The sequence below is a fragment of the Ammospiza caudacuta genome, chromosome 1 (assembly GCF_027887145.1).
Source record: "Ammospiza caudacuta isolate bAmmCau1 chromosome 1, bAmmCau1.pri, whole genome shotgun sequence".
Taxonomy (NCBI): Eukaryota; Metazoa; Chordata; class Aves; order Passeriformes; family Passerellidae; genus Ammospiza; species Ammospiza caudacuta.
Genome location: NC_080593.1, coordinates 5,756,895 through 5,772,639, shown reverse-complemented (window position 1 = coordinate 5,772,639; position 15,745 = coordinate 5,756,895). Strand labels below are relative to the sequence as shown.

General features: G+C 35.7%; 1 protein-coding gene across 1 annotated transcript in view; it reads right to left on the bottom strand.

Annotated features, from left to right (window-relative positions):
- Positions 1 to 4,806: 4,806 nt before the first annotated feature.
- LOC131555710 (sodium channel protein type 5 subunit alpha-like) overlaps positions 4,807 to 15,745 on the bottom strand; it is a 37,413-nt gene continuing 26,474 nt past the window's right edge. The window contains exons 20-27 of the mRNA XM_058801904.1: positions 14,313 to 14,502; positions 12,678 to 12,775; positions 12,283 to 12,537; positions 11,371 to 11,424; positions 10,323 to 10,464; positions 8,295 to 8,395; positions 7,246 to 7,510; positions 4,807 to 5,951 (exon numbers count right to left, since the gene is read on the bottom strand). Coding sequence (XP_058657887.1) covers positions 4,807 to 5,951; positions 7,246 to 7,510; positions 8,295 to 8,395; positions 10,323 to 10,464; positions 11,371 to 11,424; positions 12,283 to 12,537; positions 12,678 to 12,775; positions 14,313 to 14,502 — 2,250 coding nt within the window. The remainder of the gene's footprint in view (positions 5,952 to 7,245; positions 7,511 to 8,294; positions 8,396 to 10,322; positions 10,465 to 11,370; positions 11,425 to 12,282; positions 12,538 to 12,677; positions 12,776 to 14,312; positions 14,503 to 15,745) is intronic.

Here is a 15,745-nt window from a genome sequence, read left to right as displayed (position 1 = left end):
GTCATTAATATCAGCTTGGCCTCTCTTACCTTAACTCCATGGAACCACAGAGCAGATAACGGCAACAGATTTGCCCAAACAGCTATTTTTTCCTGAGGAGTTGCCAAAACATCTCTATTGCTCTTTCAAAAGTCTCTGAAGATCAATAAAACCACTTACTAAGTTGATGCCTTCACACATTTTCCCTGGAACTGGCAGAGCAAAGAGTCACAACTTGTGCCACCACATTCAGCTCTGACACTGCTCTGTGCCTTCATCCAAATAGATTTAATGGATGAGGGTGCTGAAGAAACTTGCAGAAAGAAACCTGAAATGATGTTGTAGATGTCACAGAGGACTCGTAATTTCATTTTCAGTGGTGGGCAGGTGAGAAATCTCTTGGTAATTTGCCCTAGACAAGAGAATAGAAGTGCATGTCCAAATAATATCAATTGATAGACCCTAAGGTAGTTGATTAAAGTGTCTATTTAGCCCTTATATTTAAGTTTGAAAAGCATCTGGCTGCTGTCAGGCTTGCTTTTAGCTGGTGGTAGCTAATGAAACTATTTAAACACAGTTCCTGCATCTTTGAAACTTTCACCATAAATATTGAATAATTTGTTCTATTTGGTTCCAACACAATAAATCTCTTCTCTACTACTTCTAGCCATGACCCTGACCTCTGCCTAAAGCTGCTCAGGTTGTTTGGTGTGCTCTTCTGATGGGAATATTCACTCTAAACATGAATTATAAGAGCAGATTTTGGGATGTCTTCCTGCACCACCAACGTTGTGAGGATTTCTCATGTTGGGAGAGAATATTCAGCTCACTGGTGGCTTTGGACAGTGACATTGCAGATGACACACTTGTCAAGCACAACAACCTCTGGTAGGTTCAGGGATAAGATGAAATTATGAGATTCTCTTTCTGGTACCTTTCATAGAATCACAGAATGATTTGTGTTGAAAGGGACTTTAAAGATCATGCAGTTCCCACCTACCTACCATGGGCAGGGAACCCTCCACTAGAGGATATTTCTTTTTAAATAACTTATTTATTTACACATGGGGTCTCTTTTGAATCCCGAGGAAATAGTGGATAGTGCAAACATTGCAAGGTGAGCAGTAACTGAGGAACTACAGAAAGTAAAAGGACAATGTCACAGACATCTTTTATGGAAAATCCTTTCCTTAGGATTTTTCCTCCTGAGAAGCTGAGAGGCCTCAGGAACAAAATGTAAACATTGATTATCTGCTGCTGTGGAATGCAACAGGGGGATCTGTGATTGGTCTCATGTGGTTGTTTCTAATTCATGGCCAATCACAGTCAGCTGGCTTGGACTTTCTATAAAAATAATAAATCTATAAAAATAATAAATCTTTCTATAAAAATAAAAAATCAATCCTTCTGAAACATGGAGTCAGATCCTCATCTCTTCCTTCCTCCTCAGACCACGTGAACACTGTCTCAGGACAATTTCCACAAAACATTTGGGGAATCAGCTCCAGGTGGAAAAACCTCTTATTTCCCAGGGGTCTGTTTCATTCTATTTTGACACAGGAACAGTGACACGTGGAAATGTAAAACAGAGAACTGCACCAGCACTAAGGAGGCAATGCTGGTTTGTACTGTACTGCTGACCCTCAGAAATTCCCTGGGAGCTCCACATTCACAGTATTTCCTCACTGGAGGGATCCAATATTCCTTTGTTTCTGCTGTTCTCTGATTTAAGTGTCAAACTTCACAAACAAAAAGGAATATTCTTCCTCTGCGTTCCAAGCATTCCCGAATTTCTCACAGAGTTCACATAAATCCAGAGAGTTTTACCTGGAGGAATTCACAGTTCCAGATTAACAGAATTGTCAAAAGCTCCCACCTGTTCACTGCTTTAACTCATCACCATTTACAGACTTATTAAAGAAATTGCTTCAGGAGCTGAACTGGCTTTTGGACAAATTCAGCAGGAAGAAGCTGCAGCAGCTGGATATCACCATTCTCCTAAGGCAATTTTAATGCTTAAGCAATACTAAAGAATTAGTCAGACTTTTAAATTAGCCCCATGGTGAATTCAGGTGGTTTTGATGTTGCTGAGGTGACATAATCACTAAGGATGTGTTCAGATGGGATTTTGCCAAAATTTCTGCCCCTGCAACAGAAATGAAGTGTTCATCTTTGAAGTATTTCTAGGTATGGACAGAGAACCCAGTGTTGCTTTCAAACAAACATTTTTTAATTGCAAAGTTCAGAGTGAATTATGTTTAAAATTCTCTTACATGGTTTTTCCAATCTTCCCTTTTTTTTCCAATATGCAAGAATAAAGCAGTCTTACCTCTTCTCTAAGAAACATTTCCTTTTACAGTGCTATAGAGAAATGCTTGAACTACCCCTCTGGAAAGTCCAAGCACAGGAGAACACTTTTATTTTTTTTTCACAACAATTAAGGTCTATCAGATACCAGAACAGTTAGCAAATCAGCACTTACTGACAGACCTGTGGCTATCCTGAAAGCCCAGGACAGGAAAAAAAGAGACTTGTGACACTTTTCTTCTGAACAATTTAGAATTAATTTAGTACCTCTATGCTGAAGTGTGTGAATTTCACCTGTTCCACTGAAGACTGGCCACAGTAAATGCTAAATCCTAAACCAGAGTAAATGCTGCCATCTAATGGAGCCTCATCCTTGAACAAAAGCTGTTCACTCATTCCAGAGCTCATTCCAGAGTTCACACTGAATAAAATTTGTAGTTTCACCTGAGCAGCATCACTGTGCATGAAACAATCCAGGCTGGACAGGAGACAGACCCACCTGGTATCTCTGCATCTCCTGAGAGCTCTGCAGATCTTTTTTTATGAACAGGAGATGGTTCTGAAAGCAATCATGGAATCGTTAGGGTTGGAAAAGACCCCCAACATCATCAATTCCACCTGTTAGCATTCCGGAACACATAATCACAGAATAAATATAGGCAGGTGCTTTTATTGAAGAACTCCGGGTGTCAGGGATACAGACCCAAATCTGACTCTGACATGGGTTTGGGATGAACGTGTTTTTATACCCTTATCATTATATGGCTACATATTAATTGTTAAAATTATATTGTTCTATTGTATACATTGATTTCATCCAAGCATGGATTTTGTAATTTCCATCAAACCCTTCCAACATTCTTGTTGGGATTAAATATATCCAATTACCAAAAAATCATCACATCTAACAATCATATCAGTTATCATAGTCATTAAATGATTATACATATACAGCCTAACATTTTCCCAGGGCCTACCTTAACATTTTCCCTGGGTCTAGCAGGCCTAGCCTTCCTTTCTAACTCCCCTGAATATTCCATGATTTTAGGAACATTTTATCCCTATACCATCACACCCTTTGATTGAGCACCTCCATGCTCACAAAGCCACAGCACCAAGTGCCACATTCACTCATTTTTTGAACTCTTCAGGGACAGGGACTCCACCTCTTCCCTGAAGAGGCTGTTCCAATGCTTGACCATAATAAATCTAGTTCAGACTATACTGTATCTGAGCTCCTTAACTCTTAGCTTGCTTGTGCCTTTGTTTGTCCTGAAAATAGCTTACTTTTTTTACTAAATCTGTCCTATTTTAATAGTCTTTAACAAGGTAAATGACAGTAAAAATTCATTACCTTATTGTTCTTTATATTCTTGGCCTGAAAATGCTAGATCTTTTCTGATTCCCTGTGAACAGCAAAATATTTTCAGTTTATTTGTGCTAATAGATACCTACTTTGGGAAAATTATATTGGTGTTCTACCCCTCAATAATAGATTGTCTTGTAATAAATGAAATTGAAGATACTTCTTAAAAATAGACAAAAACATATTAAGTATTTGAAGTCTTTAATGAAGAATTTAAACCAGTCATATTCCAAACTGCAAAATAAAAAAAACCAGTAAAATATTATTACACATTGTTCATATATATTTTTTTTTCAGAATCAATGAAATAAATGCTGTGTCTAAATTTAATAAATGCTACCTCACAAGATACACCAGGAACTTCTTTTCAGATTAGTAAGTAGTACTTTCTAGGGATAAAGAATAATGATGGAATTTTATGTACAATTATTCCTTTCTGGAAACAATATCTCCTGCACAACATTCTTTGATTTTAATTATGATTACAACAATTTTCATACACTGAAAGATACAAAGAACAAATTATGTACAACTTTCAGGCACAAGCAACTGCGGATGATCTGTTAAATCCCTTTAGGTGTTTGTATAAAGGCACCTCAAAAATTCTTAGACATAAACAAATACATTCAAAGATATTAGGAGACAGATTGTCCCAAATACATCAAAGTTAGAGTCTGATTATACTCAAGTGTCTTGAGTGAGTTCTTTTACAGAAGTGCAGTTATTACTTAACTTTGCTACCTTAAAGCCTTTTTGGAAAAATTGGTTCTCCCTAAAGACATAGACCTTATCCTATATCCTTGTGTATTTATAAATAAGTGCTTACAACTGATCTTTTACAGGCTTCTTCTGTAAATGCATGAACTAATACAAAAATGACAGCTGAAAAAATTAACTCACTAACTCCAGTAGCTGAGGGAAAAAATTCCATAGTTAGAGATTTGCCTCTAATATTTATGACATAGTTTGTTCAAATTGTTCAAATTATTCAAATCTTAAGTGCTTTGAGGAGGATTTGCAAATCTGAACAATTACAATACTTGAAGGCTGACAGTATTCTTCTAAATTTAGAGTATTTGTGGGATCAAAACATGGTCTCCATCTGAAAATAAGTGACATTGGTTTAACTGGAAATGCTGCAGCCAGGGGTGACCTCATGTGTCAAGCTTTTTGCTGTCTGTCTCAGCAAAGCCATCATAAAATAAAGGGAGGGATATGGAAGAAGCAGGACGTAATTTATCTGCCTTCCTCCCAAGGTTTTCATTAAGCAGTGATTCAAGAAGACTTTGCTTGTCCTGTATTTCTCGTCCAAAGACAGCACTGTTATGTTTACAATGGTACAAGGATGTATTTTCAAGAGAACGTTGTCTCAAATATCTCCTGAAGGCCTTCTGAATAACAAGAGCTGACACTTCCTCTTGTTTCCTTTTAAGGGTAGAAGAAATTGGGCTGTAAGAACTTTTAGATGGATTGCTAGCTGTAATCTTTTCTTCCATGTTTAATTCAAGACCATCCATATCTCCAGCTTCTCCCAAGACCCTTTTAGTGAAAGCCAGCAAGATATCCAAGCAGTGGATCTTATCTCCACTAACTATGGGGATGTCCATGGCTGTGAGCTGGATTTTGTTGGGCTTTGGGATGCGCAGGGGCTCTGCCAGAGCATCTGCAAAGTCTGAGAGAGCAGAATAATCTATAAACTGCGTCGCCAGAGGGTCAAACTTTGCCCATGTCTCATAAAACATATCAAAGTCATCCTCACAAAGAGGATCTGTGCTCTCCTCAGTGGCAACATTGAAGTTCTCTAAAATGACTGCTATGTACATATTTACAACAATGAGGAACGATATAATGACATAGCTTACAAAATATAAAATACCAAAGCCCTTATTTACACAATTATTTTTCTTTGTCCCTGTTGCATCTAATTGGAGAGCACATTTATCAGATTCCCTTAGCACAGGGGCCAGAAGGTTATCCCAGCCAGCTGATGTGGTAATTTGGAAGAGGCAGAGAATGCTACCACAAAAGGTTTTGAAGTTGAAAATGTCATCAATCCCACCATCCTCGGGGAGACAGGCAAAGTTTGCCATGCCCACGATGGCATAAATGAACATGATCAGGAAAAGCAAAAGGCCAATGTTGACCAGGGCAGGAAGGGACATCAGCAGTGCAAAAAGAAGAGTTCGAATCCCTCTGGCTTTGCGAACAATTCTCAGGACTCGGCCGACCCGCGCCAAACGAAGAGTTCTCAAAACCGTCGGGGAGAAGAAAGATTGAAACGCTTCAGAAACTCCAAGACCTTTAAAAGGAAAAGGAAAACAAAATGTTGCCAGGTCAAGTTAGTCAAATTCATGTCTGTTTTGTTATATTCTGTGCTTTAGGCGTTGGCAGTAACACTCATCACTTTACATTGGTCTCAATATAAACATCATCAATTCTGAAACTGCTCAGATAAAAGCTTAGGTAAAAAAAGAAAAATTGTAATAGCTTTCAACATAAAAGAGGCATCAAGATTTCTGCACAGTTTGGAAGCTGTGCTCTTCCCAGTTTCTGTAATTTGGGGAGTGAATTTATGCATTCATTGCTCAAGTACCTAAAAAAAATCCTTTAAAATCCATTCAGGTCTTGTGCCAGAAGCTCTGGCATTGTCTTTGAGCCACTGTCTGAGTGCTGCTTCTCCTTTAGGCCAAAGCCTAAATGTGAGACTTTGATAATGCTTGGCACTCAAATGAGATCAGAGAAGAGCAAGAAGAAAATAAAGGAAAATTGTCTCAGTGTTTATCCTCCATAACACGTCATTCTATGGCACAGTAGCAATGCAAATGATTACAAACAGAAGAGTTAAGAAGTCATAATTTTTCTGGGTTGTACAGGATGGCAAAAGGCTACCATGCTTGGGCAGGAAGCAGAGAAATCAGAGCAGTTTTTCTTTCCCATCCTTTATTATATGATATGACCTGAGCTTGAGTAGGAAGGACAAAATAAATTGTACAAGAAACTAGAGCTGTATATGACCCTTTGCAGAGTCAATGATCAGCATCTACTCTTATTTAAAGAGCCAAAAAAATACAAGCCAGTTTTAATAATTTTTTCAGTCACGAATAGTGGCCCAGGTTTAGCATGGTGTCGAGCAACCAAATTTTTCTGAGCTTTCCAAATCTGCAACTGGACTCTGCCTTCTTAAAGGGAAGTCCTGGAAAATTAAATTAAACCCCATTTTTGATGCAAATGTATTTTTAACCTGATTTTTCTTTTCCTGTGACAACGTGTAAATTGAAAGCATAAAACATTAGAAAACAGTTTAGGTACAATAACTTTAAAAAGATGTTACTGAATTAAATTAATATTCAGTTAATGCCTTAATAAAAATCATACTTAAAAAAATTCAAAAACTCCATTTACCTTTTAGTACTCTGCAAAAATATAAGAGAAAACAAAAATGCATCCTTTTAGAAGGAATTACTTAGCAGATAGTTTGAAATAGTACAATGGATCTGGAATTTCCTTATCAAACATATGTAGGTGGTTACTTCAAACTAGAATTTGCTTAATATTAGTCAGATACTTTACCTGATCTAGTGGTTGATACTTACTCACTATTGAAAGGATCACAACACTGAAATCAAACACATTCCAGCCACTTCCAAAGTAGTAGTGCCTTAAGGCCAGTATTTTTAAGACACATTCTGCAGTGAATACAGCCACAAAAAAATAGTTGATTTTATTAAGAACATCCTTGGTGCGTCCGTCAGTGTTTTCTGCCATCATAACGATCATATTCAGACAGATGAAAATCACAATGGTGACGTCAAAAGCTTTGTGATTTACGATGTCAAACAGAAATCCTAGGAATGCATTCTGTGGAGAGAAGAACTACTAAATGCCAGTTCTGAGACCCAGCCTGCATTCAAATATTAACCAGTAATTTGGGCTTAGAAAAGGAATTTAAGATGACATAAATTAACAAGAAGCTGTTAGAAGCATTTTTTGGTGATTTCTTTAGACCCTCAAAGAAAACTCAGCATACCTTCAGTATTTTCAGGCGTCGTGCAAGCACATTGGTTAAGAAAATAATATATATAGCAGGAAAACACTCAGAGTACATTATCATTGCTCTTTTAATAGAAATACTTATTGAAGCAGATATTTTAGGATAAGCAATTCTAATTAAAATGTCATAAACAGGAAAATCTCTGAGTATTTACTGTGCAAAGACAGGCCTGGAATTCAATTTAAGAAAATGTAAGAAATAAAGCATAAGATTATTTAAAAGCAAATAACAGCCATGGGGCATGTGCTGCTCTCTATTCATTCTAACCTGCAATAATCCAATCTAGTTGCAGAAGAAACATCCTGCAAATTAAATAACCAAGATCATGTTATGAATATCAAATACTTAATATGAACTGGTTCAAAAAGTTTGTACATTTGAGTAGGTGATAAATAGGTTGCAAATTTCCTTAATTAATACCCTCAAAGATGACTGTGTTGGATAGAATTTTTAAATAAAACAGAGTAAAATCTAAATACTATATTGACTGAGGAAGATGAGGGGCAAGGTTTATTTCCCAATTCCTGGCTACTGAGTTTAAATTTCATCCTCTTTATATCCTCTGTCATATTCTTCTTAAGGTGGCCTCACCGCTGGTCTTGGGATGGGTTTTTGGGGTTTCTTGGATCCAAGTTTTTTTAGGGCACTATAGTACTTTTTCTGTTCCTCAGTCAAAAATAGATCTTTCCCACCTAAGTAAAGAGAAAAAACATTGTTGTTCAGATGAAGTCAAATAAATACCAACAAATTAATGTTAAAGACAGTAAGTTACACTTGTATTGAGTGGGACCTAAGGGAGCACAGAGACCAAACGTGTCTTCACCATTTCTCCTTTTCCCCTTGATCTTTGATCTGATCTGAGTTGATCATGAAAGTCAAGTCCAGGCAGTGATCACAAGTCAGTTCCCTCAAGTCTGAGAGACTTTTCAAAGTTTTGCAAATCTATTTCCTATTTTTAAAATTCCATAAGATTCATCAAGAAGAAGAATATTTTATATTTTTGAGAAAGGCAGAAGCAGAAGTAGATTGCTGGACTAGCAAGTAAATAGAGGATGATGAATAAGAATTTTGGGACCAAGTTCTATGGGAAGTTCCTGGCAGTGAATTTCTTATGAGCATCCACATCACCTGTATTACTGAGCAATCACTTGGACCTCAGTAATCAGAACTCACTTGTCATAAAAGCATTGAGTGATCAGTACTTTGTACAACAAACACAAAACAATGTTCAGCAGGGCACCTGCAATTGGAATCACTCCAGAAAAACCTCTGAAAATTCTGCTTAACTTCACTACATGGACTCTCAATGAAAAGCCCAAATAACCAGAAAAGAAATGAAAGAGAAAAATGAAAAATAAAAAATGTCAGTTACAGCATGTACTAAGAAAAGAAAAAAAGTGTTATATTCACATAAACTTCTAACAAATGTTCAAGCTTATCAACTACTTAATCTTTTTATCTATTGGGATTATTGTAACTGGGACTTTGTTATAAAAGGAAATTCTTACAGTGAAGTTGGACTGCTGTTCCTCAATCCCTACACATCTTTTCTCTGTCCAAATTCAGAGAAAAGAATTTCTTGTGGATTTTATTTCTATTTTTCTCTACCAAAGGCAGTAATGCTTTGATACTTGGTGTGTAAGTCAGTCTATGGAAAGAATAGATGATTCCAGTAGAAATTCTGCCTTCCAAATAGGAACCTTGAAGTTGTAAACCTCCTGTTGGGGTCTGCTTTTCTGTTATTTTTTTCAATGAGCAAGATGCTTATTTATTGTAAGACTTCCAAGTGGATTAACTGACCCAATTTCTCCCGATATTCTGGACACTTTAAACCTTTAAATGAGTCAGGACTCAATTGATAAACAATCTTGGCACAAGGAAGGTGAAGTATTCCAGGCAGAGATGACTATTGCTTTTCTTTGCTGAATTTTCCATTCTAAGATTTTGCCCTCCTTTTCTTACTGAATAACAAGAACAGGGAATTTAACAATTATGAGGAGAAAAGTGGAAGTAGTCATTGCTTCATGGGCTTTAAGCAGCATTTAAATTTCTACACAGCCTCGTCCTGGGGTCATGGCTTGGATCCCAATGCAGAATTTTTTTAAAACCTCACTAAATTAATCTGTAGGCTCATTTTGTAGATGAATGACTTTTTAAAGTGTAGCTAGTTTTAGAAGAAGTTCTATCAGCAAGACCTTTTCAAGGTTCTTTACCAGGAAAGAAGAGGTTACTCCTTCCATGACTGCTTCTTCCATGACTGATTACCCTGCTCACATTTGTGAGGTGTTCACTCTCAGCAAAAAGGAGTTTTCTGTTCCCCAAAGAAAATCTTCAAAGCAGAAGGAAATAATTCCACTCTCCTGTAGCAAAGTCTAGGTAACTTTTTTGACTCACTCCTTCCTCGTCCTCTACTTAGAACAAACCCAGGAAAACAGAATTCACAGGTAAAAACCATGAGGAAGAGGGGATTCCTGTTTTCAAAACTTGGTTTGAAACATTATTATTTTAAATTTATCTAGTCAAACACTTATTTCACAATGTTAGACCTCTAGATGTCAAGCAAGCATTCACTTAATCAAATTGGGATTACAGGAGACCATGGGTTAGACCATGTAGTACTTATCTTTTTCCTTTGCTGGTTAAAATTGCTGATAACCACTCCAATGAAAAGGTTCAGCATGAAGAAAGATCCAAAAATAATGAAAACCACAAAGAACGCATACATATGTAAGCGTGCTTCAAACTGTGGCTGTTGACCAATCTGTTAAAAAAAAAAAATCAAATCAGAAAAATAATATTGGTAAAAATGAGATAGATAATCTCAGCTTTAGCATTTCCAATTTATTATAGCAGATTTTTTAATTGTCATGAAGGATAAATTATTTCTTCACATTTAAACCTTTATCTAGTTGTACAAGTAGAACTTGCTCTATCTTGTTACTGTTAGTAGAGATAATGAAAAACAAAGACAAATCATGCTCTAGCACTTTTTTTTTTTAGTAATAAATAAACAGTTCCAATTAGAAGGGATCCTGTGAATGTCCTGATTAGAAAAACAGGATTAAACCTAATGGTGAATTCCCTCCTTTGGGATGCCATCCCAGGCAAAAGCAATGTAAACCAGCCATAAAAAAGAACAATATTGTTATTTAGCAGCTATTTAACTACAGTCAAGAGTACTGTGATAGAATGAGCAAGAAAAGAGGCAAAGTCAACTAAATATAGAAAAGTTAAAACTCACTGTGCTAGTATGAGAGTGAGAAACAGGACATGGAAATGGGGAAGAAATAGAGAAGGTGTCAAATGTAGGGAAGAAAACCTCAAATAACTGATAAAGCTGCAGGCTATTTCAGTTCTACTGCACATGTTTAAAAAGGAAGAGAATTTGCTTCAGAGGCACCCCATATTCTGTTTCCAAATCAGATTTGTACAAAATTGTATATTATCTTGCCCTCTTTTTGTGTGGTATCACTCTATTGTGATCAGTTTCTTCTATCTAAGTTTCAGATACTTGGTAGTCCAAGGATTATTGTTTCACTGTGTAGCTGGATAAACTCATCCACTTGTATTTTTGATCTGGTGTTGCAAACAGCTGAAAAATTGACTGTATGGATAGAAAAGGGAAGAAGGAAAGGGAAAAACCTAAAATTTCATTTTAGTGACATACCTCACGTGAATCCACTGCTGCATACATAATATCCATCCAACCTTTAAATGTTGCCTGAAAGAAAATGCACTGTTACAACTAAGAAAAAAAAAGCTATTGCTAATATAAATGTGTTAATAGAAGTGTGCTGCAAAAAATATGCATCAATTCTAAGATATGTTTGGAAGTATGATTCACTGGAGTTTATTACAGAGAAAAAATTATCCTGAAAAGAAAACAAAAGAAAAGTCATGATTCATGTCAAATGCTTTAATGCGAACTCCCATTAAATTGAAATTTTTGTAAAAAGTTTCAGCTTAACCACCAAATATAACTTAAATGGAAAAAAACAATTTCTAACAAAACAACAGATGGTTCCATCCTGCAATTTTTATCAAGCATAGAACATTTAGGAGGATCCAGAGCAAAGAACTCAATCTAGAAAAGATACAGGGATAATGGAAACTTTTTAACAATGCCTTTCTCTCCTTTGTTGGGTATTAGGGAGCTCAGTGAATTAGCACCCCAACACTTCAGGATTTTTTACAACAAAAGAAGACACAGAATTCTAAACAAATTGGTCCATGAGTTTTCTTTCTTATCCACTCTGAATTAGAGAAAACAAGAATAACTTTAAATACAGTAAGAGGCAGACTATTTCAGGCTTAGTTTGTTAATCAAAATCTAAACAGAAGTGAAATTTACAACAAAATTTAAAAGCTGTGAAAGAGTTCTTTGTTTTAACATAAGGCTGCATGTGCCCAAGTGTTCTTTAGGAGGAGGTGAGCAGCTCATAAATGAGAAAAATATTAATGGGAGCTAAAAAATCCACAGTTACAGTAAGATAAACAGAACCATAATGGTGTGCCTTGGTTGGCTGCTCAAACCATTCCTTGAGAAAAAATAAAATGAAAATGTTTTTATAGAACTTACCACTTGGAGAAGAGCCAAGTAACCCATGCCAACATTGTCAAAATTTACAACAGCATTTGTCCATGTCCAATTCAAGGCAAGACAATCATTTTTGCCATAAATGTGATCAGTACTTTCTACTTTGTGTGTGCATTTCCAAAACCTGCTTCCAAGCCATTTGACTCCTAGAACGTTAAAGAGGAGCCAGAAGACAACACAGACAAGCAGAACGTTGAAGATGGAGGGGATGGCTCCAAAGAGTGCATTCACAACAACCTGAATGAAATTAATGAAAATAATTCATTAATTGAATTCAACAGATCAATTTTCCCAGGAAGCCACTGATTTTTACTTCTTCAATATCTATTGAAAACTGTCATCCATATAAAAACCCAGACCTCCCCCTATATCTTTACCTTTATCCCTTCAAATCTTGACAAAGCTCGTAGAGGCCGCAGTGCTCTGAAAGTCCTGAGAGATTTCAGGCTGGTCCCAGAGGAACAAGGTGAGGAATCTTCAGAAACAGAATTTCGTCCCCAGGAAACAAAGGACAGCTGTGTTCATTGAATTGGAACTGGCATCATTAAATGGCATACAAAATTTTATTTTATCTATATTAGTAGACAGTCCTGAGGTGAAAGTTACAGTGTATTTCACACTAAGTCAAATGAAGAAAATACACATTTAAAGTTTATATATAATATAATATAATATAATATAATATAATATAATATAATGTAACATAACATAACATATCATAACAATAGATATAATTTTACCTCATTCTTTTCTAACACATGAATAAAATGGAATTAATTCTGATTTGACTTTTTTAAAAACAGTTAGTATAATTTTGTTTAATACTAGTATAACAATCAAATTGGTAACTATGATATTGCCATACACTACCAGACCAGAAAGGTTTATTCAGATAAAATACTCTCATTTTCTACATAGTTATTCTCAAAAGTGTATACAGGAATTTATTATTATAATGGAGGATGGGGATGTGGAAACAGATTTTTTTTAAAAATATATCTTGTTCATTTTAGATATTTCTAAGAGTGAAATGAAGACATTTAAAATAATTTCAATAATTAGGTTTTTCACTGTTCATGATTTGTCTCTTCCTTCTTGTTTGAATTTGCTGCCTCAATGTTCAGCCACTGGATATTTCCATGCTTATCCTCTGTTTTGGACTGTTATTTACATTAGAAAACCGTAACTGCTCAAGTATTCTTTGCAAATAGTCATAATATTAGATCTTTCTGTTGAAATTTCCTAGTACTTCACAACTTTCACTGCTGACTATCCTAAGTCTATCAAAAGCTACTCTGATGTCACAAGTTAGCAGTTTAGACATTCTTATTCTAAAATATTTAACTTCCAAACAGTCCCACTGTGATGTTGACAGGAAAAATGTTTCACTTTTATACAACAAGATTATAATATTTTACATATTCTACATTCAGAGCAAATGTATTGAACCCTGCACTTACCTCACTCTTGGTGATTCCAGCATTTGTGTTTAGTGCTATGCAAAGCAAAAGATACTTCCCTATCTTTAATTCCCTGGTAAATTATTTTTCCAACCATGTTTTTCAACTGTCTTTGCCATCTAAATTTCTTCTCCTTCAAGGAAGGAACTCTTGCTTTTTTTCTCTTTCTAAATGCCAAAATCCCAGATTTGGTTTGGGTTGGAAGGAACCTTTAAAATCATCTAGTCCCAAACTGTCAATAGCTTCACATTTTCTATCGTCTTAATCAATTTATTTTAAATTTATTTCTGATCCCTAATTGAACTCTCCCTCTACAATTGAAAAGGTTTTTAGAACCATCATGATCCTCAGTGATGGTGATACCCAATAAAATTTCCTTCAGCAACTTCTTGATTATTGCTGACAATTTCCATTTCAAGTCCTAAAACCTCTTTTGGATTGAAGATTTTTTATGTTTTGGAAACTGTCTTTAAGACTTGTATTAATTCATAATCACAATTTAGAGGTAGTTCTCTAGATAGAAAATGTCAAAAATTAAAATGCATGACAAGCTGAGTATAATACTTACACACACAATGATGAAGTCAAGCAAACACCAAGAATTTGTGAAATAACTGTGCAGACCAAAAGCCACCCATTTCAGAAGCATCTCCGTAAAAAAGGTGTAGGTAAATATGATATCAGCATAATCTAGGATAATTTTAACTTTTTTGTTTTTCTGCAGGTGAACATCTTCAAATGCCTGGAATTTCAGAATTCAGTTTTAAAACAGGTCAATAGTTTTATGAATGGAAGATTATTTTTGAATTGCACAAGAATAAATAGTTTGGCTTATTAGAATCATTTAATATTAAATTATTGACAACCACCACTTATTTTTATACTTAAAAGTAAAAAGGTAAATTTTTAAATTACTACAATCTCATTTTCACAGTAATTGAAAAATCTCATACTTTCAAGTTTTTATGTTCAACACTTCAAAAAATGTCTAACAAGTGTCAGTTGTCGCTAAAAAATTTTGACTTCCCAATGTAGTTGATAATTTTGAAGGGGTTTATCTAAAACTCTTCACAAAAAAGCCTGAATTGATTTCATTAACCAGTGAATAAAGATTTAACCAGTGTCTGTCAGACTCTGACCTTCCAAATGAGTCATCTTGAGTCATCCTGCAGAGTTGTAATACAGAAATGGAAAAATGTGATGAACACCTCATCTGGAACTGCTCATTCCTGAAGTTACAGGTTTTTTCACCTAAATCTTGACCTTGAGGTTTTAGGAAAATGTTTCACTGATTGCTGTCATTCACATCAGTGTTTGCTCAAGTTTAACGTATTTGCTGTCTTGCTAATTTATTTTAGATTTTTTTTTATGTTGCCAATCTATTCCCAATTGCTTTTAACACCATGCATTATTTCCTCACCGAGCCTTTGGCAATATCTGTAATTTTCCTTTCATCCACATCTCCCCTGCTTTTCTGAGCATTCTCCCATGATCACCGCCTAATTTATTTTCACTACAAGCCATGGACATGTGTGGTGGTCTGGTGCTCATTCATACTCATTCAGAAAATTTAATATCAGTAAACTTTATAAACAAGCAAAAAATTAGCATGTCCCTTTCTGAAAGAGATCAAGTGTATCTTAGAAATGGGAAAGTTCTCAAGACTGCAAATCATCTTTGATGACAAGAAATTGTTATTGTTTTGTTATTTTGCACCTGGGTACCAACTAACTTTTTGTTCAACAGGACATTTAAAATGACTCAGTTTGCTTCCTTACTTCAGTTTGGTTTCCCATGAAGACAGAGGAGCCCTCACTGGAATCCCAGGTGTCTTGGGTTAGAAGATGTGGCTGGGGATTTGTATTCTATCACCATCTGTCAGAGCTGGGGCAGTTCTCTTCTGTTCATGGGGCAGTTTTTTCTTTCTCTCTCCCACAGCCAACCCTCCCTGCAGGAGATCTCTGCTGTCCATGGCCACTGAGTGT